The 22,508-nt window shown below is 45.8% G+C and overlaps 2 protein-coding genes across 3 annotated transcripts in view; one reads left to right on the top strand and one right to left on the bottom strand.

Annotated features, from left to right (window-relative positions):
• The first annotated feature begins 39 nt into the window (after positions 1-39).
• On the top strand, positions 40-19,023 carry ik (IK cytokine). Its single transcript, XM_055935542.1, has 19 exons — positions 40-215; positions 761-827; positions 1,072-1,170; positions 1,313-1,372; positions 1,512-1,679; positions 1,778-1,892; positions 2,528-2,598; positions 2,718-2,764; positions 2,865-3,028; positions 3,117-3,228; positions 3,343-3,391; positions 3,502-3,731; positions 3,851-3,926; positions 4,065-4,148; positions 4,271-4,328; positions 4,451-4,539; positions 4,716-4,824; positions 16,418-16,452; positions 18,749-19,023. Exons 1-19 carry the CDS (start codon positions 185-187, stop codon positions 18,774-18,776), a joined length of 1,692 nt encoding a protein of 563 aa, XP_055791517.1. The 5' UTR covers positions 40-184; the 3' UTR covers positions 18,777-19,023.
• LOC129863502 (arf-GAP with Rho-GAP domain, ANK repeat and PH domain-containing protein 1-like) overlaps positions 19,020-22,508 on the bottom strand; it is a 28,756-nt gene continuing 25,267 nt past the window's right edge. For both annotated transcript variants that reach the window (XM_055935538.1, XM_055935539.1), the window contains exon 24: positions 19,020-22,468. In XM_055935538.1, the coding sequence (XP_055791513.1) occupies positions 22,415-22,468 (54 nt within the window). In that variant the 3' untranslated portion in view covers positions 19,020-22,414. The remainder of the gene's footprint in view (positions 22,469-22,508) is intronic.

Here is a 22,508-nt window from a genome sequence, read left to right as displayed (position 1 = left end):
TCCACGTTTAAGGTTGACGTAACGTTTGCGCCGCAAATCAAGACCATACCAATCGAATGTTGACTGTCATTTCCGTTTTCACAGCAGCACACATCACCATCAACAACATAGCTAGGATTATAAATCTAGCAATAGTTGATAACAAACTTTTTGTTTTACTTGAGTGAGACCAACTTCTTTCAACATGCCGGAACGAGAACGAGGAGAACGAGAGAGTAAGTTGAATGTATTTGGCATTGTGTGAGCTAACGTCAGCTAGCTAGCCAACTAACAAAGATAGCTAATGTTAGCTAACGTTACTACTGATAACTTTCCCCATTTGTGCAGCTAACGTTACTGAATATTACGTTTACACGTTGCATTAGCAATGTATATAGCTATAGGGATTCATATTTCCAGACTCAAAAGACAACCGTAACTAACTAGCTAGGGGTGTTTGTTAGCTACCTATCATAGCTTGCTAACTAACTAGCTACTGTTAAATAGCCTGAGTAGCCACTGTTTGGCCATCTTGCAAAGAAAAAGTAACCTCTCAATTACCTCATTTTATATGTATCTGCTCAATATGTCTATTTTGATAGCCATTCGTGAACTCTTAGCTAATTGGTGTTTTACTGCAGTGGCATCAACCACGTATTAATTATTTAGTACAAGTTAACCTCATTCGATGCAGTCGAAGTGAAGCGCGCACCAATTGACACAGTTGCCAGTTCTCCCCGGAAAAATGGCGTCTGCAGGTAGTAACGTCTTTATTTTACAGCGGAGTCGTTCTCCAACCCTCTGGCGCCGGATGGGCATGAGGTGGAGGACCACCGGTCAGCACTTCAGTAAGTGAGGCTTTTGTTGCCGTTTACAATATTTGCATGACAACACATTTGGTCACCACATCAACTTTTGGGTCATGAGAACAGAGGACCCAGTGTGATGACACTTATTGAATATGTCTGAGATATGTTTTGATTGTTTCGCTGTACATTTTGGATGAGTACGAATGGTCTGAAAGTCTTCCAAGACTATGTTAGACTACACATACTGTGTGGCTTAACCCCCCCCCCCCCCTTTGTTTACCAGGTCCAAGCTGACAAATGAGGACTTCCGTAAACTTTTGATGACCCCTCGTGCCACGCCTTCGTCAGCTCCCCCATCCTCCAAATCCTCCAGACATCATGAGTGAGTGATGGATTTACAGTATCATAGAGTAGTCCGTTGGCTCATGAATATATTAATGAAATGGCAGATTTGGGGATTGTTAAGTCCAAGTACACAGTCTTTTGAATCAACACTTCTAGAACTGAATTTGCTTTTTTTACAGGATGCCCCGGGACTACAGTGAAGAGGATGATCCTGCAGCCCGTAGACGGAAGAAGAAAAGGTGGTTCTTTCATTAAGGGTGGCAGAGTCTATAATAACTGTTTCTCTTATTATTTGATTAAACTGAATGTTTGTTGTCACACTGCCTGAGGTCTCTCAGCTGTCACCAGCTGACCTTTGCCCTCTGCTACCCCTATCAGTTATTACGCCAAGCTGCGTCAGCAGGAAGTGGAGAGGGAGCGGGAGCTAGCTGAGAAGTACCGTGACCGTGCCCGGGAGCGTCGTGATGGCGTCAACAAGGACTACGAGGAGACAGAACTCATCAGCACAACAGCCAATTACAGAGCAGTGGGGCCCACAGCCGAGGCGTGAGTTTCCCATAATTCTACTGTCTACTCTCCACCGGGGGTGGTGGTGTATGAACGTGTTCTGTATGAATGTCCATGGTGATGTATTGTGTTGACAGGGATAATTCAGCAGCTGAGAAGAGGCGGCAGATGATCCAAGAGTCTAAGTTCTTGGGTGGTGACATGGAACACACTCACTTGGTGAAAGGATTGGATTTTGCCCTTTTGCAGAAGGTCAGTCTACTGTCCTTTTCATGATGCTAAGGTTCATTAATAAACAGAAGCTGCCCGCCCAGATTCTTGGTCTTTGCCATTAGAATAGCGTTTTAAGTTCCGGGGGGCTGGTCTAGTGATAGTTCTGCTGCCCCCTGACCAATATGCCCGTAAGGGCTGTGGTTTGATTCCATTTCCACCACTCACTCCCTGAGCTTTATCCCTCTTACTGTTTCCCCTATCTACATGTCTAACCTGGACCTGTCGATAAAACTTGAGTCATGTTTTAGAAAAAAGGAATCCGAAGAATGAAGAAATCCGAAGATGCTTGAGCTCAGATTATCAGTAACACAGTCATGTAGTAGCTATAGAATGCCATCTATATTGTAGAAGATATCTGGTTTGAAGTATGCTGAAGCTGAGCTATGCTAATTCCTTGGCTGTTCCAATGGGACACACTGTCATTGCTCCCTCCCTCACTAAAAAGAGTGAAAATACCAAGTAGGTCACCCTGTTCTATCACTCCTGCAGTGTACACCCAGAGGTGAAGAAAACGTCCTCTGCTGTGCCATATTATGGAACAACTGCAGCAGAGTAGGGACTGTGTCGACCTACGGGAAATAGTTGCCATGGATATCATGTTTGTCTACTTGCAGGTGCGTGCTGAGATCACCAGCAAGGAGAAGGAGGAGGAGGATATGATTGAAAAAGTAACAAAGGAAGTCAAGTATGTATATTGATATTTTCATCATTATTTTCTCATAGCATAGAACATGTTATTTTCTTCCTGAACGAGTTCTCCAGTGTCCTCATTCCAGAGAAATTGACCTGTATTCTTTCCTCCAGGAAAGAGATTGAACCAGAGGAGAAAATAGAGTTCAAGACACGTCTAGGTAAGTAATAGTCATATTATCTACTGGAATTTGAGCCCATGTAAAGGTAAATCACTTCAGTTGGTTGGTGGTGTTGACGGTCTCTCTGCTCCACCCTCAGGAAGGAATATCTACCGGATCATGTTCAAGGGCCGCCAGTTTGAGAGGAATGAGCTGTTCCTGCCCGGCCGTATGGCATACGTAGTGGACCTGGAGGATGAGTACGCAGACACCGACATCCCCACCACACTGATCCGCAGCAAGGCCGACTGCCCCACCATGGAGGTCCGACTGCACTGCAGACCACAATAACATAGAATGTCTATTACAGTCATGGTTTATGTAGAGGTATGCGTAACTTTTCTCTCTTCAGGCTCAGACAACTCTCACCACCAACGACATTGTCATCAGCAAGCTGACCCAGATCCTGTCCTACCTGCGACAAGGGACCCGCAACAAGAAGATGAAGAAGAAGGAAAAAGGAGGTTGGCCTTTGATTGGTTCACGACTGGATACTGATTCCTACCCCGTTTTTCATGGCATCCGTTTGTTTATCTACAGTTCACATTTAAATGATTTCCATTGGTTTCTTCTTACAGGGGTGAAAATTGATGAGAAGAAAGTTCCAGGACCAGAGGCAGACGCAAGGTCAGTGTTGTGGCTCTCCATAAAGGCTGTTTTCATTTAATCACTTTCTGTTTCTTTGAAGATCTGTTGTTCCCATTGAACTCAAACCATTCCTTTCTCCATCCTAACAGCATCTTTGATGACATCGGGGACTACGCCCCATCTACCTCCAAGGCCATCCGGGACAAGGAGAAGGAACGCTACCGGGAGAAGGAGAAGGAGCGGGACAGAGAGAGGGAACGGGACAGAGAGAGGGAGCGGGACAGAGAGAGGGAGAGGGACAAGGAGGAAGAAAAGAGACGACACAGCTACTTCGAGAAGCCCAGAGCAGATGACGATGATACCATGGAGATTGAGACGGGTAATTCATCAACCATAGCATACAAATAACATGCTCTTTTTAAAATCTAGTATTGATCCCCATTCAACCCAACTACACATTCTGACCTCTGGCCTGTCTATCCTCTTCGGACCATACAGGTCCAGGATCAGTGAAGGACCAGATCAAGTTGATCAATGAGAAGTTTGCAGCAACTCCCCAGTGGCCAGGAGAAACATATCCTTTTCACTGTTTGGGCCAGAGAGCCACATTATCTTGGCTTACATAGCTAGACTTGACAATGTCTTCATTCCCAGTATTTAGACTGATAGAGGGGAAATGTTTAGTCCGCTGACCTCCTTAACTGCGAGCTACTGCTGGGTCGCGTGGCCGTAAAGAGGAGAAGCTCGGGGACTTCTTTGGCATGTCCAACAGCTATGCTGAGTGTTACCCAGCTACGTGAGTCCCCCGATTCATCCATGTCACATCACTGTAGAGTGGACACTGGGCTTAATATACCAGGTCATTTGCTGTAGTGGGTGTACCTGTGTGATATGGGCGTTCTCTCTCTCTGTTCTCAGTATGGACGACTTGGCCGTGGACAGTGATGAAGAGGTGGACTACACCAAGATGGACCAGGTTGGTGCTTCATCTTTTAATCCTTAGTCCCCTCCTAGATGGACCTTTGGGTTGATCGTCAGTTGTGTGTGGTGGTGTGGTTGACATACTTTTGACCTCCGTTTTGTCTCTGACCCCTATAGGGTAACAAGAAGGGTCCTCTGGGTCGCTGGGACTTTGACACTCAGGATGAATATAGTGAATACATGAACAACAAGGAGGCTCTGCCAAAGTATGTTATCTTAGAGCTTTGTCTCAACAATGCACCTGGAATCCCTTGTTTCATACATTCATTACAGGACACAGTGATAGAAACATCATTGGATTCCTTGCCATTTCTATGAAAGGCTTTTAATCGGGCCAAGTAATTTAATATTAATTGCAGACAAACTGTGTTCGTCCTTTCAGGGCTGCTTTCCAGTATGGCATCAAGATGTCTGAGGGGAGGAAGACTCGCCGCTTCAAGGAGACCAATGAGAAGGCAGAGCTGGACAGGCAGTGGAAGAAGATCAGTGCTGTGAGTGGGCGGTTTAATGGCTCTGTTGTTAACAGTGCTGTGAGTGGGCGGTTTAATGGCTCTGTTGTTAACAGGGTTGTGAGTGGGCGGTTTAATGGCTCTGTTGTTAACAGGGTTGTGAGTGGGAGGTTTAATGGCTCTGTTAACAGGGTTGTGAGTGGGCGGTTTAATGGCTCTGTTGTTAACAGGGTTGTGAGTGGGCGGTTTAATGGCTCTGTTGTTAACAGGGTTGTGAGTGGGAGGTTTAATGGCTCTGTTAACAGGGTTGTGAGTGGGCGGTTTAATGGCTCTGTTGTTAACAGGGTTGTGAGTGGGCGGTTTAATGGCTCTGTTGTTAACAGGGTTGTGAGTGGGAGGTTTAATGGCTCTGTTGTTAACAGGGTTGTGAGTGGGCGGTTTAATGGCTCTGTTGTTAACAGGGTTGTGAGTGGGCGGTTTAATGGCTCTGTTGTTAACAGGGTTGTGAGTGGGAGGTTTAATGGCTCTGTTAACAGGGTTGTGAGTGGGCGGTTTAATGGCTCTGTTGTTAACAGGGTTGTGAGTGGGAGGTTTAATGGCTCTGTAGTTAACAGGGTTGTGAGTGGGCGGTTTAATGGCTCTGTTGTTAACAGGGTTGTGAGTGGGAGGTTTAATGGCTCTGTAGTTAACAGGGTTGTGAGTGGGCGGTTTAATGGCTCTGTTAACAGGGTTGTGAGTGGGTGGTTTAATGGCTCTGTTAACAGGGTTGTGAGTGGGCGGTTTAATGGCTCTGTAGTTAACAGGGTTGTGAGTGGGTGGTTTAATGGCTCTGTTAACAGGGTTGTGAGTGGGAGGTTTAATGGCTCTGTAGTTAACAGGGTTGTGAGTGGGAGGTTTAATGGCTCTGTTGTTAACAGGGTTGTGAGTGGGAGGTTTAATGGCTCTGTTGTTAACAGGGTTGTGAGTGGGAGGTTTAATGGCTCTGTTGTTAACAGGGTTGTGAGTGGGCGGTTTAATGGCTCTGTTAACAGGGTTGTGAGTGGGAGGTTTAATGGCTCTGTTGTTAACAGGGTTGTGAGTGGGAGGTTTAATGGCTCTGTTAACAGGGTTGTGAGTGGGAGGTTTAATGGCTCTGTTGTTAACAGGGTTGTGAGTGGGAGGTTTAATGGCTCTGTTGTTAACAGGGTTGTGAGTGGGCGGTTTAATGGCTCTGTTGTTAACAGGGTTGTGAGTGGGCGGTTTAATGGCTCTGTTGTTAACAGGGTTGTGAGTGGGAGGTTTAATGGCTCTGTTAACAGGGTTGTGAGTGGGCGGTTTAATGGCTCTGTTGTTAACAGGGTTGTGAGTGGGCGGTTTAATGGCTCTGTTGTTAACAGGGTTGTGAGTGGGAGGTTTAATGGCTCTGTTGTTAACAGGGTTGTGAGTGGGCGGTTTAATGGCTCTGTTGTTAACAGGGTTGTGAGTGGGCGGTTTAATGGCTCTGTTGTTAACAGGGTTGTGAGTGGGAGGTTTAATGGCTCTGTTAACAGGGTTGTGAGTGGGCGGTTTAATGGCTCTGTTGTTAACAGGGTTGTGAGTGGGAGGTTTAATGGCTCTGTAGTTAACAGGGTTGTGAGTGGGCGGTTTAATGGCTCTGTTGTTAACAGGGTTGTGAGTGGGAGGTTTAATGGCTCTGTAGTTAACAGGGTTGTGAGTGGGCGGTTTAATGGCTCTGTTAACAGGGTTGTGAGTGGGTGGTTTAATGGCTCTGTTAACAGGGTTGTGAGTGGGCGGTTTAATGGCTCTGTAGTTAACAGGGTTGTGAGTGGGTGGTTTAATGGCTCTGTTAACAGGGTTGTGAGTGGGAGGTTTAATGGCTCTGTAGTTAACAGGGTTGTGAGTGGGAGGTTTAATGGCTCTGTTGTTAACAGGGTTGTGAGTGGGAGGTTTAATGGCTCTGTTGTTAACAGGGTTGTGAGTGGGTGGTTTAATGGCTCTGTTGTTAACAGGGTTGTGAGTGGGAGGTTTAATGGCTCTGTAGTTAACAGGGTTGTGAGTGGGTGGTTTAATGGCTCTGTTAACAGGGTTGTGAGTGGGCGGTTTAATGGCTCTGTTAACAGGGTTGTGAGTGGGTGGTTTAATGGCTCTGTTGTTAACAGGGTTGTGAGTGGGTGGTTTAATGGCTCTGTAGTTAACAGGGTTGTGAGTGGGTGGTTTAATGGCTCTGTTAACAGGGTTGTGAGTGGGCGGTTTAATGGCTCTGTTAACAGGGTTGTGAGTGGGTGGTTTAATGGCTCTGTTAACAGGGTTGTGAGTGGGAGGTTTAATGGCTCTTTTGTTAACAGGGTTGTGAGTGGGCGGTTTAATGGCTCTGTTAACAGGGTTGTGAGTGGGAGGTTTAATGGCTCTGTTAACAGGGTTGTGAGTGGGTGGTTTAATGGCTCTGTTGTTAACAGGGTTGTGAGTGGGCGGTTTAATGGCTCTGTAGTTAACAGGGTTGTGAGTGGGCGGTTTAATGGCTCTGTTAACAGGGTTGTGAGGGGGAGGTTTAATGGCTCTGTTGTTAACAGGGTTGTGAGGGGGAGGTTTAATGGCTCTGTTGTTAACAGGGTTGTGAGTGGGAGGTTTAATGGCTCTGTTGTTAACAGGGTTGTGAGTGGGAGGTTTAATGGCTCTGTTGTTAACAGGGTTGTGAGTGGGTGGTTTAATGGCTCTGTTGTTAACAGGGTTGTGAGTGGGCGGTTTAATGGCTCTGTAGTTAACAGGGTTGTGAGTGGGTGGTTTAATGGCTCTGTTAACAGGGTTGTGAGTGGGAGGTTTAATGGCTCTGTTGTTAACAGGGTTGTGAGTGGGAGGTTTAATGGCTCTGTTGTTAACAGGGTTGTGAGTGGGAGGTTTAATGGCTCTGTTAACAGGGTTGTGAGTGGGAGGTTTAATGGCTCTGTTGTTAACAGGGTTGTGAGTGGGAGGTTTAATGGCTCTGTTGTTAACAGGGTTGTGAGTGGGAGGTTTAATGGCTCTGTTGTTAACAGGGTTGTGAGTGGGAGGTTTAATGGCTCTGTTGTTAACAGGGTTGTGAGTGGGTGGTTTAATGGCTCTGTAGTTAACAGGGTTGTGAGTGGGAGGTTTAATGGCTCTGTTAACAGGGTTGTGAGTGGGAGGTTTAATGGCTCTGTTGTTAACAGGGTTGTGAGTGGGTGGTTTAATGGCTCTGTTAACAGGGTTGTGAGTGGGAGGTTTAATGGCTCTGTTGTTAACAGGGTTGTGAGTGGGTGGTTTAATGGCTCTGTTGTTAACAGGGTTGTGAGTGGGAGGTTTAATGGCTCTGTTGTTAACAGGGTTGTGAGTGGGAGGTTTAATGGCTCTGTTGTTAACAGGGTTGTGAGTGGGAGGTTTAATGGCTCTGTTGTTAACAGGGTTGTGAGTGGGAGGTTTAATGGCTCTGTTGTTAACAGGGTTGTGAGTGGGAGGTTTAATGGCTCTGTTGTTAACAGGGTTGTGAGTGGGAGGTTTAATGGCTCTGTTGTTAACAGGGTTGTGAGTGGGAGGTTTAATGGCTCTGTTAACAGGGTTGTGAGTGGGAGGTTTAATGGCTCTGTTGTTAACAGGGTTGTGAGTGGGAGGTTTAATGGCTCTGTTGTTAACAGGGTTGTGAGTGGGAGGTTTAATGGCTCTGTTGTTAACAGGGTTGTGAGTGGGTGGTTTAATGGCTCTGTTGTTAACAGGGTTGTGAGGGGGAGGTTTAATGGCTCTGTTGTTAACAGGGTTGTGAGTGGGAGGTTTAATGGCTCTGTTGTTAACAGGGTTGTGAGTGGGAGGTTTAATGGCTCTGTTGTTAACAGGGTTGTGAGTGGGTGGTTTAATGGCTCTGTTGTTAACAGGGTTGTGAGTGGGCGGTTTAATGGCTCTGTTGTTAACAGGGTTGTGAGTGGGCGGTTTAATGGCTCTGTAGTTAACAGGGTTGTGAGTGGGCGGTTTAATGGCTCTGTAGTTAACAGGGTTGTGAGTGGGCGGTTTAATGGCTCTGTTAACAGGGTTGTGAGGGGGAGGTTTAATGGCTCTGTTGTTAACAGGGTTGTGAGGGGGAGGTTTAATGGCTCTGTTGTTAACAGGGTTGTGAGTGGGAGGTTTAATGGCTCTGTTGTTAACAGGGTTGTGAGTGGGAGGTTTAATGGCTCTGTTGTTAACAGGGTTGTGAGTGGGTGGTTTAATGGCTCTGTTGTTAACAGGGTTGTGAGTGGGTGGTTTAATGGCTCTGTAGTTAACAGGGTTGTGAGTGGGTGGTTTAATGGCTCTGTTAACAGGGTTGTGAGTGGGAGGTTTAATGGCTCTGTTGTTAACAGGGTTGTGAGTGGGAGGTTTACTGGCTCTGTTAACAGGGTTGTGAGTGGGAGGTTTAATGGCTCTGTTAACAGGGTTGTGAGTGGGCGGTTTAATGGCTCTGTTGTTAACAGGGTTGTGAGTGGGTGGTTTAATGGCTCTGTTGTTAACAGGGTTGTGAGTGGGTGGTTTAATGGCTCTGTTGTTAACAGGGTTGTGAGTGGGAGGTTTAATGGCTCTGTTGTTAACAGGGTTGTGAGTGGGAGGTTTAATGGCTCTGTTAACAGGGTTGTGAGTGGGAGGTTTAATGGCTCTGTTGTTAACAGGGTTGTGAGTGGGAGGTTTAATGGCTCTGTTGTTAACAGGGTTGTGAGTGGGAGGTTTAATGGCTCTGTTGTTAACAGGGTTGTGAGTGGGAGGTTTAATGGCTCTGTTGTTAACAGGGTTGTGAGTGGGTGGTTTAATGGCTCTGTAGTTAACAGGGTTGTGAGTGGGAGGTTTAATGGCTCTGTAGTTAACAGGGTTGTGAGTGGGAGGTTTAATGGCTCTGTTGTTAACAGGGTTGTGAGTGGGTGGTTTAATGGCTCTGTTAACAGGGTTGTGAGTGGGAGGTTTAATGGCTCTGTTGTTAACAGGGTTGTGAGTGGGTGGTTTAATGGCTCTGTTGTTAACAGGGTTGTGAGTGGGAGGTTTAATGGCTCTGTTGTTAACAGGGTTGTGAGTGGGAGGTTTAATGGCTCTGTTGTTAACAGGGTTGTGAGTGGGAGGTTTAATGGCTCTGTTGTTAACAGGGTTGTGAGTGGGAGGTTTAATGGCTCTGTTGTTAACAGGGTTGTGAGTGGGAGGTTTAATGGCTCTGTTGTTAACAGGGTTGTGAGTGGGAGGTTTAATGGCTCTGTTGTTAACAGGGTTGTGAGTGGGAGGTTTAATGGCTCTGTTAACAGGGTTGTGAGTGGGAGGTTTAATGGCTCTGTTGTTAACAGGGTTGTGAGTGGGAGGTTTAATGGCTCTGTTGTTAACAGGGTTGTGAGTGGGAGGTTTAATGGCTCTGTTGTTAACAGGGTTGTGAGTGGGAGGTTTAATGGCTCTGTTGTTAACAGGGTTGTGAGTGGGAGGTTTAATGGCTCTGTAGTTAACAGGGTTGTGAGTGGGCGGTTTAATGGCTCTGTAGTTAACAGGGTTGTGAGTGGGTGGTTTAATGGCTCTGTTGTTAACAGGGTTGTGAGTGGGTGGTTTAATGGCTCTGTTGTTAACAGGGTTGTGAGTGGGAGGTTTAATGGCTCTGTTGTTAACAGGGTTGTGAGTGGGTGGTTTAATGGCTCTGTAGTTAACAGGGTTGTGAGTGGGTGGTTTAATGGCTCTGTTAACAGGGTTGTGAGTGGGAGGTTTAATGGCTCTGTTGTTAACAGGGTTGTGAGTGGGAGGTTTAATGGCTCTGTTGTTAACAGGGTTGTGAGTGGGAGGTTTAATGGCTCTGTTAACAGGGTTGTGAGTGGGCGGTTTAATGGCTCTGTTGTTAACAGGGTTGTGAGTGGGTTGTTTAATGGCTCTGTTAACAGGGTTGTGAGTGGGAGGTTTAATGGCTCTGTTAACAGGGTTGTGAGTGGGAGGTTTAATGGCTCTGTAGTTAACAGGGTTGTGAGTGGGAGGTTTAATGGCTCTGTTAACAGGGTTGTGAGTGGGCGGTTTAATGGCTCTGTTGTTAACAGGGTTGTGAGGGGGAGGTTTAATGGCTCTGTTAACAGGGTTGTGAGTGGGAGGTTTAATGGCTCTTTTGTTAACAGGGTTGTGAGGGGGAGGTTTAATGGCTCTGTTGTTAACAGGGTTGTGAGTGGGAGGTTTAATGGCTCTGTTGTTAACAGGGTTGTGAGTGGGAGGTTTAATGGCTCTGTTGTTAACAGGGTTGTGAGTGGGTGGTTTAATGGCTCTGTTGTTAACAGGGTTGTGAGTGGGCGGTTTAATGGCTCTGTTGTTAACAGGGTTGTGAGTGGGCGGTTTAATGGCTCTGTAGTTAACAGGGTTGTGAGTGGGCGGTTTAATGGCTCTGTTAACAGGGTTGTGAGGGGGAGGTTTAATGGCTCTGTTGTTAACAGGGTTGTGAGGGGGAGGTTTAATGGCTCTGTTGTTAACAGGGTTGTGAGTGGGAGGTTTAATGGCTCTGTTGTTAACAGGGTTGTGAGTGGGAGGTTTAATGGCTCTGTTGTTAACAGGGTTGTGAGTGGGTGGTTTAATGGCTCTGTTGTTAACAGGGTTGTGAGTGGGAGGTTTAATGGCTCTGTTGTTAACAGGGTTGTGAGTGGGTGGTTTAATGGCTCTGTTGTTAACAGGGTTGTGAGTGGGCGGTTTAATGGCTCTGTAGTTAACAGGGTTGTGAGTGGGTGGTTTAATGGCTCTGTTAACAGGGTTGTGAGTGGGAGGTTTAATGGCTCTGTTGTTAACAGGGTTGTGAGTGGGAGGTTTAATGGCTCTGTTGTTAACAGGGTTGTGAGTGGGAGGTTTAATGGCTCTGTTAACAGGGTTGTGAGTGGGAGGTTTAATGGCTCTGTTAACAGGGTTGTGAGTGGGCGGTTTAATGGCTCTGTTGTTAACAGGGTTGTGAGTGGGTGGTTTAATGGCTCTGTTAACAGGGTTGTGAGTGGGAGGTTTAATGGCTCTGTTGTTAACAGGGTTGTGAGTGGGAGGTTTAATGGCTCTGTTGTTAACAGGGTTGTGAGTGGGAGGTTTAATGGCTCTGTTGTTAACAGGGTTGTGAGTGGGAGGTTTAATGGCTCTGTTAACAGGGTTGTGAGTGGGAGGTTTAATGGCTCTGTTGTTAACAGGGTTGTGAGTGGGAGGTTTAATGGCTCTGTTAACAGGGTTGTGAGTGGGAGGTTTAATGGCTCTGTAGTTAACAGGGTTGTGAGTGGGAGGTTTAATGGCTCTGTAGTTAACAGGGTTGTGAGTGGGAGGTTTAATGGCTCTGTTGTTAACAGGGTTGTGAGTGGGTGGTTTAATGGCTCTGTTAACAGGGTTGTGAGTGGGAGGTTTAATGGCTCTGTTGTTAACAGGGTTGTGAGTGGGTGGTTTAATGGCTCTGTTGTTAACAGGGTTGTGAGTGGGAGGTTTAATGGCTCTGTTGTTAACAGGGTTGTGAGTGTGAGGTTTAATGGCTCTGTTGTTAACAGGGTTGTGAGTGGGAGGTTTAATGGCTCTGTTGTTAACAGGGTTGTGAGTGGGAGGTTTAATGGCTCTGTTGTTAACAGGGTTGTGAGTGGGAGGTTTAATGGCTCTGTTGTTAACAGGGTTGTGAGTGGGAGGTTTAATGGCTCTGTTGTTAACAGGGTTGTGAGTGGGAGGTTTAATGGCTCTGTTGTTAACAGGGTTGTGAGTGGGAGGTTTAATGGCTCTGTTGTTAACAGGGTTGTGAGTGGGAGGTTTAATGGCTCTGTTGTTAACAGGGTTGTGAGTGGGAGGTTTAATGGCTCTGTTGTTAACAGGGTTGTGAGTGGGAGGTTTAATGGCTCTGTTGTTAACAGGGTTGTGAGTGGGAGGTTTAATGGCTCTGTTGTTAACAGGGTTGTGAGTGGGTGGTTTAATGGCTCTGTTGTTAACAGGGTTGTGAGTGGGAGGTTTAATGGCTCTGTTGTTAACAGGGTTGTGAGTGGGAGGTTTAATGGCTCTGTTGTTAACAGGGTTGTGAGTGGGAGGTTTAATGGCTCTGTTGTGAGTGGGTGGTTTAATGGCTCTGTTGTTAACAGGGTTGTGAGTGGGAGGTTTAATGGCTCTGTAGTTAACAGGGTTGTGAGTGGGAGGTTTAATGGCTCTGTTGTTAACAGGGTTGTGAGTGGGTGGTTTAATGGCTCTGTTAACAGGGTTGTGAGTGGGAGGTTTAATGGCTCTGTTGTTAACAGGGTTGTGAGTGGGTGGTTTAATGGCTCTGTTGTTAACAGGGTTGTGAGTGGGAGGTTTAATGGCTCTGTTGTTAACAGGGTTGTGAGTGGGAGGTTTAATGGCTCTGTTAACAGGGTTGTGAGTGGGAGGTTTAATGGCTCTGTTGTTAACAGGGTTGTGAGTGGGAGGTTTAATGGCTCTGTTGTTAACAGGGTTGTGAGTGGGAGGTTTAATGGCTCTGTTGTTAACAGGGTTGTGAGTGGGAGGTTTAATGGCTCTGTTGTTAACAGGGTTGTGAGTGGGAGGTTTAATGGCTCTGTTGTTAACAGGGTTGTGAGTGGGAGGTTTAATGGCTCTGTTGTTAACAGGGTTGTGAGTGGGTGGTTTAATGGCTCTGTTAACAGGGTTGTGAGTGGGAGGTTTAATGGCTCTGTTAACAGGGTTGTGAGTGGGAGGTTTAATGGCTCTGTAGTTAACAGGGTTGTGAGTGGGAGGTTTAATGGCTCTGTTAACAGGGTTGTGAGTGGGCGGTTTAATGGCTCTGTTGTTAACAGGGTTGTGAGGGGGAGGTTTAATGGCTCTGTTAACAGGGTTGTGAGTGGGAGGTTTAATGGCTCTTTTGTTAACAGGGTTGTGAGGGGGAGGTTTAATGGCTCTGTTGTTAACAGGGTTGTGAGTGGGAGGTTTAATGGCTCTGTTGTTAACAGGGTTGTGAGTGGGAGGTTTAATGGCTCTGTTGTTAACAGGGTTGTGAGTGGGTGGTTTAATGGCTCTGTTGTTAACAGGGTTGTGAGTGGGCGGTTTAATGGCTCTGTTGTTAACAGGGTTGTGAGTGGGCGGTTTAATGGCTCTGTAGTTAACAGGGTTGTGAGTGGGCGGTTTAATGGCTCTGTTAACAGGGTTGTGAGGGGGAGGTTTAATGGCTCTGTTGTTAACAGGGTTGTGAGGGGGAGGTTTAATGGCTCTGTTGTTAACAGGGTTGTGAGTGGGAGGTTTAATGGCTCTGTTGTTAACAGGGTTGTGAGTGGGAGGTTTAATGGCTCTGTTGTTAACAGGGTTGTGAGTGGGTGGTTTAATGGCTCTGTTGTTAACAGGGTTGTGAGTGGGAGGTTTAATGGCTCTGTTGTTAACAGGGTTGTGAGTGGGTGGTTTAATGGCTCTGTTGTTAACAGGGTTGTGAGTGGGCGGTTTAATGGCTCTGTAGTTAACAGGGTTGTGAGTGGGTGGTTTAATGGCTCTGTTAACAGGGTTGTGAGTGGGAGGTTTAATGGCTCTGTTGTTAACAGGGTTGTGAGTGGGAGGTTTAATGGCTCTGTTGTTAACAGGGTTGTGAGTGGGAGGTTTAATGGCTCTGTTAACAGGGTTGTGAGTGGGAGGTTTAATGGCTCTGTTAACAGGGTTGTGAGTGGGCGGTTTAATGGCTCTGTTGTTAACAGGGTTGTGAGTGGGTGGTTTAATGGCTCTGTTAACAGGGTTGTGAGTGGGAGGTTTAATGGCTCTGTTAACAGGGTTGTGAGTGGGAGGTTTAATGGCTCTGTTGTTAACAGGGTTGTGAGTGGGAGGTTTAATGGCTCTGTTGTTAACAGGGTTGTGAGTGGGAGGTTTAATGGCTCTGTTAACAGGGTTGTGAGTGGGAGGTTTAATGGCTCTGTTGTTAACAGGGTTGTGAGTGGGAGGTTTAATGGCTCTGTTGTTAACAGGGTTGTGAGTGGGAGGTTTAATGGCTCTGTAGTTAACAGGGTTGTGAGTGGGAGGTTTAATGGCTCTGTAGTTAACAGGGTTGTGAGTGGGAGGTTTAATGGCTCTGTTGTTAACAGGGTTGTGAGTGGGTGGTTTAATGGCTCTGTTAACAGGGTTGTGAGTGGGAGGTTTAATGGCTCTGTTGTTAACAGGGTTGTGAGTGGGTGGTTTAATGGCTCTGTTGTTAACAGGGTTGTGAGTGGGAGGTTTAATGGCTCTGTTGTTAACAGGGTTGTGAGTGGGAGGTTTAATGGCTCTGTTGTTAACAGGGTTGTGAGTGGGAGGTTTAATGGCTCTGTTAACAGGGTTGTGAGTGGGAGGTTTAATGGCTCTGTTGTTAACAGGGTTGTGAGTGGGAGGTTTAATGGCTCTGTTGTTAACAGGGTTGTGAGTGGGAGGTTTAATGGCTCTGTTGTTAACAGGGTTGTGAGTGGGAGGTTTAATGGCTCTGTTAACAGGGTTGTGAGTGGGAGGTTTAATGGCTCTGTTGTTAACAGGGTTGTGAGTGGGAGGTTTAATGGCTCTGTTGTTAACAGGGTTGTGAGTGGGAGGTTTAATGGCTCTGTTGTTAACAGGGTTGTGAGTGGGAGGTTTAATGGCTCTGTTGTTAACAGGGTTGTGAGTGGGAGGTTTAATGGCTCTGTTGTTAACAGGGTTGTGAGTGGGTGGTTTAATGGCTCTGTTGTTAACAGGGTTGTGAGTGGGTGGTTTAATGGCTCTGTTGTTAACAGGGTTGTGAGTGGGAGGTTTAATGGCTCTGTTGTTAACAGGGTTGTGAGTGGGAGGTTTAATGGCTCTGTTGTGAGTGGGTGGTTTAATGGCTCTGTTGTTAACAGGGTTGTGAGTGGGAGGTTTAATGGCTCTGTAGTTAACAGGGTTGTGAGTGGGCGGTTTAATGGCTCTGTAGTTAACAGGGTTGTGAGTGGGTGGTTTAATGGCTCTGTTGTTAACAGGGTTGTGAGTGGGTGGTTTAATGGCTCTGTTGTTAACAGGGTTGTGAGTGGGTGGTTTAATGGCTCTGTTAACAGGGTTGTGAGTGGGTGGTTTAATGGCTCTGTTAACAGGGTTGTGAGTGGGTGGTTTAATGGCTCTGTTGTTAACAGGGTTGTGAGTGGGAGGTTTAATGGCTCTGTTGTTAACAGGGTTGTGAGTGGGTGGTTTAATGGCTCTGTTAACAGGGTTGTGAGTGGGCGGTTTAATGGCTCTGTTGTTAACAGGGTTGTGAGTGGGAGGTTTAATGGCTCTGTTGTTAACAGGGTTGTGAGTGGGAGGTTTAATGGCTCTGTTGTGAGTGGGTGGTTTAATGGCTCTGTTGTTAACAGGGTTGTGAGTGGGAGGTTTAATGGCTCTGTTGTTAACAGGGTTGTGAGTGGGAGGTTTAATGGCTCTGTTGTTAACAGGGTTGTGAGTGGGTGGTTTAATGGCTCTGTTAACAGGGTTGTGAGTGGGCGGTTTAATGGCTCTGTTGTTAACAGGGTTGTGAGTGGGTGGTTTAATGGCTCTGTTGTTAACAGGGTTGTGAGTGGGCGGTTTAATGGCTCTGTTGTGAGTGGGAGGTTTAATGGCTCTGTTGTTAACAGGGTTGTGAGTGGGCGGTTTAATGGCTCTGTTGTGAGTGGGAGGTTTAATGGCTCTGTTGTTAACAGGGTTGTGACAGTTATCAGGGTATACTGAGACATAAACCAGAAAAGGTTGTCTTATTAATCATGTGTTTTGTCTTTCACAGATCATTGAGAAGAGGAAGAAGGCTGAGGCAGATGGGTGAGTACATTTCCTTCAGTCTGTTTTTCATCTGACATCCTACAGTTAGTGTACATGACTCAGCACAGACTGTAAGATGGTAGTGGAAGAGAACTGAGAGCAGACAGACGGTAAGATGGTAGCGGGAGAGGACTGAGAGCAGACGGTAAGATGGTAGCGGGAGAGGACTGAGAGCAGACAGACGGTAAGATGGTAGCGGGAGAGGACTGAGAGCAGACAGACGGTAAGATGGTAGCGGGAGAGGACTGAGAGCAGACAGACGGTAAGATGGTAGCGGGAGAGGACTGAGAGCAGACAGACGGTAAGATGGTAGCGGGAGAGGACTGAGAGCAGACGGTAAGATGGTAGCGGGAGAGGACTGAGAGCAGACGGTAAGATGGTAGCGGGAAAGGACTGAGAGCAGACGGTAAGATGGTAGCGGGAAAGGACTGAGAGCAGACGGTAAGATGGTAGCGGGAAAGGACTGAGAGCAGACGGTAAGATGGTAGCGGGAAAGGACTGAGAGCAGACGGTAAGATGGTAGCGGGAAAGGACTGAGAGCAGACAGTAAGATGGTAGCGGGAAAGGACTGAGAGCAGACGGTAAGATGGTAGCGGGAGAGGACAGAGAGCAGATGGTAAGATGGGAGAGGACTGAGAGCAGACGGTAAGATGGTAGCGGGAGAGGACTGAGAGCAGACGGTAAGATGGTAGTGGAAGAGAACTGAGAGCAGACAGACGGTAAGATGGTAGCGGGAGAGGACTGAGAGCAGACAGTAAGATGGTAGCGGGAGAGAACTGAGAGCAGACAGACGGTAAGATGGTAGCGGGAGAGGACTGAGAGCAGACGGTAAGATGGTAGCGGGAGAGGACTGAGAGCAGACGGTAAGATGGTAGCGGGAGAGGACTGAGAGCAGACGGTAAGATGGTAGCGGGAGAGGACTGAGAGCAGACGGTAAGATGGTAGCGGGAGAGGACTGGGAGCAGACGGTAAGATGGTAGCGGGAGAGGACTGGGAGCAGACAGACGGTAAGATGGTAGCGGGAGAGGACTGAGAGCAGACAGTAAGATGGTAGAGGACTGAGAGCAGACAGTAAGATGGTAGCGGGAGAGGACTGAGAGCAGACAGTAAGATGGTAGCGGGAGAGGACTGAGAGCAGACAGTAAGATGGTAGAGGACTGAGAGCAGACAGTAAGATGGTAGAGGACTGAGAGCAGACAGTAAGATGGTAGAGGACTGAGAGCAGACAGTAAGATGGTAGAGGACTGAGAGCAGACAGTAAGATGGTAGAGGACTGAGAGCAGACAGTAAGATGGTAGAGGACTGAGAGCAGACAGTAAGATGGTAGAGGACTGAGAGCAGACAGTAAGATGGTAGAGGACTGAGAGCAGACGGTAGGATGGTAGCGGGAGAGGACTGAGAGCAGACAGATGGTAGCGGGAGAGGACTGAGAGCAGACAGTAAGATGGTAGCGGGAGAGGACTGAGAGCAGACGGTAAGATGGTAGCGGGAGAGGACTGAGAGCAGACAGATGGTAGCGGGAGAGGACTGAGAGCAGACAGTAAGATGGTAGCGGGAGAGGACTGAGAGCAGACAGTAAGATGGTAGCGGGAGAGGACTGAGAGCAGACAGATGGTAGCGGGAGAGGACTGAGAGCAGACAGTAAGATGGTAGCGGGAGAGGACTGAGAGCAGACAGATGGTAGCGGGAGAGGACTGAGAGCAGACAGATGGTAGCGGGAGAGGACTGAGAGCAGACAGATGGTAGCGGGAGAGGACTGAGAGCAGACAGATGGTAGCGGGAGAGGACTGAGAGCAGACAGTAAGATGGTAGCGGGAGAGGACTGAGAGCAGACGGTAAGATGGTAGCGGGAGAGGACTGAGAGCAGACAGATGGTAGCGGGAGAGGACTGAGAGCAGACGGTAAGATGGTAGCGGGAGAGGACTGAGAGCAGACGGTAAGATGGTAGCGGGAGAGGACTGAGAGCAGACGGTAAGATGGTAGCGGGAGAGGACTGAGAGCAGACGGTAAGATGGTAGCGGGAGAGGACTGAGAGCAGACAGTATATGATGGGAAGATGGCGGTGGTATCTGAGAGACTTGTTAGAGCCGCTCACTGTGCTGTACAGTGGTGACCTACATTTTGCTCACACTCCGAAAGGAGGAAAATGTCTCAAGTACAACTGCCTCATCTCTCCACTCCAGAAATAGTGCATCATGCAAGATGCTGCCTAAAATATTCTCAAACAGAAATGGTCGATTGTCAAATATGATGTTAAATTCCCATTGCTCTATATTAATTTTACTCATTTTTTCAGGGAGAAGCCGAAGAGGCCAAAGTATTAATGTTCTCCCATCTTGCATAATTTGGAACATGTTGAAAATCTTGCAATATATTGTATGCTAAAAATCCTGTTTGTATTTTGTGGAATACTAGATTGTGTATTGATTACTTTATCTTTTGTCTTGGACATGTAACCATGGAAATGTAACCATGAATGAGAATTGGAGCACAATGTTATGCAGCTTTTACACAAACTGTCAATGTCTCTATTAGGTAACATCCAATAAATAACATTGAAAAAAAAGTTTATTGCTTTGTCATTTTATTTCTAAGAAATGTCATAATACGACAATCACTTGAATTTTTCCACATTTTGTTAAAGTGGATTACAATAGATTTTTTTGTTTGTTCACAATCTACACAAAACACTCTGTCAACGTGGAAGAAAAATTCTAACATTTGTAAAAAATTACATTACATGAGTCAATACATGTTAGAATCAGCTTTGGCAGCGATTACAGCTGTGAGTCTTTCTGGGAAGTTTCTAAAGAGCTTTCCACACCTGGATTGTCCAACGTTTGCCAATTATTTTTTTCAAAATTCTAAGTGCTGTCAAATTGGTTGATGATCATTGTTAGACAACCTTTTCAGGTCTTCCCATAAACTTACAAACAGATTTTTATTTAACTATTCCAGCCACTCGGGGACATTCACTGTCTTGGTAAGCAACTCCAGTGTAGATTTGGCTTTGTGTTTTAGGTTATTGTCCTGCTGAAAGGTGAATCTTCCAGTGTCTGGTGGAAAGCAGACAACTAGTTTTTCTTCTAGGATTTTGCTTGTGCTTATATCCATTCCGTTTACTTTTTGTATCTTAACTCCCCAGTCCTTAACGATTACACGCGTACCCATAACCATGATTCAGCCACCACTATCCTTGAAAATATGGAGTGAGATGCTCTGTAAGGTATTGGATTAGCCCCAAACATAAATTCACTTGTTCATTGCCTCATTTAATGCAGTATTACTTTAGTGCCTTGTTGCAAAAAGGATGCATGTTTTGGAATATTTAAATTCTGTACAGGCTTCCTTTTCACTCTTGACAGTTGGGTTAGTATTGTGGAGTAACTACAATGCTGTTGATCCATCCTCAGTTTATCACAGCCTTTAAACTCAAACTCTTTTTAACACGTCACCATTTGGCCTCATGGTGAAATCCCTGAGCGGTTTCCTTCATCTGAGTCATGAAGGATGCCTGTATCTTTGTAGTGACGGTGTATTGATACACCATCCAAAGTGTAATTAACTTCACTGTGCTCAAAAGGACATGTCTGCTTTTTAAATGTTTATACATATAGGTGCCCTTTGTGAGGAATTGGAAAATCTCCCTGGTCTATGTGGTTGAATCTGTGTATGAAATTCACTGCTTGACTGAGGGGCCTTACAATGATCTGTGTGTGGGGTACAGACATGAGGTAGTCATTGTTAAGCACTATTGCACACAGAGTCCATGCAACTTATGACTTGTTAACTACATTTGTACTCCTGAACTTATGCTGAACAAAAATATAAACGCAACATGTAAAAAGTGTTGGTCACATGTTTCATGAGCTGAAATAATATATACCATAAATGTTCCATTCGCACAGAATACTTATTCTCCAAAATGTTGTATACAGATTTGTTATATCCCTGTTAGTGAGCATTTCTACTTTGCCAAGATAACCCATCTACCTGTCAGGTGTGGCATGATCATTACACAGGTGCTGGGGACAAAAAGGCCACTCTAAAATGTGCAGTTTTGTCACAACACAATACCAGCTGTCTCAAGCTTTGAGGCAGCGTGCAATTGGCATGCAGACTGCAGGAATGTCCACCAGAGCTGTTTCCAGAGAATGTAATGTTCATTCCTCTACCATAAGCTGCCTCCAACGTTGTTTAAAAAAATTATGCACAACCGCAGACCACGTGTATGGCGTCGTGTGGGCGAGCGGTTTGCTGATGTCAACTTAGTGAACCACAGTGCCCCATGGTGTAGGTGGGGTTATGGTATGGGCAGGCATAAGCTATGGACAACGAACACAATGGCATTTTATCGATGGCATTTTGAAAGCAGCAATACCGTGACGAGATCCATTGTCGTGCCATTCATCTGCCACCATCACCTCATGTTTGGAATAGAATAAAATCCATCCAGGATGGACATTTTTCTTTGACATCACCTTCCATTAAAATAATCACATACATTCTCACATCATACACATTTAAACCAGTCATTGTATGCAACATGATGGACTAACAACATAGAGGACATTAATACATTCACTCACTAACGACCACTGTCCCAACTGCACGAGATAGATAAGTACATACACCAATACAATTTACTTTGCATTTAGTAGTCCAACAGCACAAGGAACGAATGAATGTTTGAACATGTTCTTCATGGGCATTCTGAAGCGCCGGCCCGAGGGAAGCCTCTCGAACTGAGGGTGGTAGGGGTTGCCAACGACAACCAGTGCCGTCTTTTTGGTTGCCTTGTGGAATAGAATGCTCAAATGTGCCTGTGGTCGACCAATTACTTTGCTGGCTGTTTACTATTCTGGTCAGTTTGCTTTTGCTCCTCATGCTCAGATTACCATCATTACTGTCATATTGAACATGAGGGCACTCCACCAAGCTGCTGTACACCCTCTCCAGAACATCCTGGCTGACCCCAAACCCCTTTAATTTCCTGATTAAGAACAGGTGTTGGTTTGCTTTAAAAAAAAATACAGTCTGCATTCTCTGTAAAAACTCAGCTTGTTATCAGCATGATAATGCAGGCCCCATGTCGCAAGGATCTGTACACAATTCATGGAAGCTGAAAATGTCCCAGTTCTTCCATGGCCTGCATACTCACCAGACATGTCACCCATTGAGAATGTTTTGGATGCTCTGGATCAACGGTACGACAGCGTGCTCCAGAGCCCTTCAATATCCAGCAACTTTGCACAGCCATTGAAGAGGAGTGGGACAACATTCCACAGGCCACAATCAACAGCCTGATCAACTCTATGTGAAGGAGATGCATTGTGCTGCATGAGATAAATGGTGGTCACACCAGATACTGACTGGTTTTCTGATCCATACCTCTACCTTTTTTATTAAGGTATCTGTAACCAACAGATGCATATCTGTATTCCCAGTCATGTGAAATCCATAGATTATGGCCTAATGAATTCATTTCAATTGACTGATTTCTTTGAATTGTTGCATGTTGCGTTTATATTTGTTGTTCACTATATTTAGGTTTGCCATAACAGAGGGGTTGAATACTTATTGACTCAAGACATTTCAGCTTTAAATGTTTTACACATAAAAAAAATTACAATTCAAAGTGGACAACAAATCTCAATTCAATCTATTTTAAATTCCGTCTGTAACGCAACAAAATGTGTCCAGGGGTGTGAATACTTTCTGAAGGCACTGTAACAACATACACTTTGAGCTTGGTTTGTTATTATTTAACATCACCTAAATGACAATAAACCCAAGTTGAATGTAGCAGAATAAAGATGTTTAATCCAGTCCGTGGCCTAAATGTGTAGTTCAAAGAAGTTGTGAAAACGACTACACTATATAACTAGGGGCACTATGTAACCAAATATATATTTCCAATATAAGCTTTTTTTGACAGCCAAATATATACATGTGATTTTTTCTATAATTTTGTTATGAGTTCTTCACTCTCCATGTCAGACTCTTGTTCTTTACCCTGTAGAATACAATACATGGTGTTAGGCATAAAGGTTAGT

This window comes from Salvelinus fontinalis, chromosome 10 (genome assembly GCF_029448725.1).
Source record: "Salvelinus fontinalis isolate EN_2023a chromosome 10, ASM2944872v1, whole genome shotgun sequence".
NCBI classification, from domain to species: Eukaryota; Metazoa; Chordata; class Actinopteri; order Salmoniformes; family Salmonidae; genus Salvelinus; species Salvelinus fontinalis.
Note: the sequence above shows the minus strand (reverse complement) of the source record. Positions and strands in the feature narration are given on the sequence as shown.

What these genes read in the sequence shown, in the direction of transcription:
- ik (XM_055935542.1), top strand. Translation starts at nt 185, where the DNA reads ATGCCGGAACGAGAACGAGGAGAACGAGAGA. An exon ending in CCGACTGCCCCACCATGGAG is followed by an intron (nt 3,029 to 3,116) that starts GTCCGACTGCAC and finishes TTCTCTCTTCAG; the next exon opens with GCTCAGACAACTCTCACCAC. An exon ending in GGACCAGAGGCAGACGCAAG is followed by an intron (nt 3,392 to 3,501) that starts GTCAGTGTTGTG and finishes CCATCCTAACAG; the next exon opens with CATCTTTGATGACATCGGGG.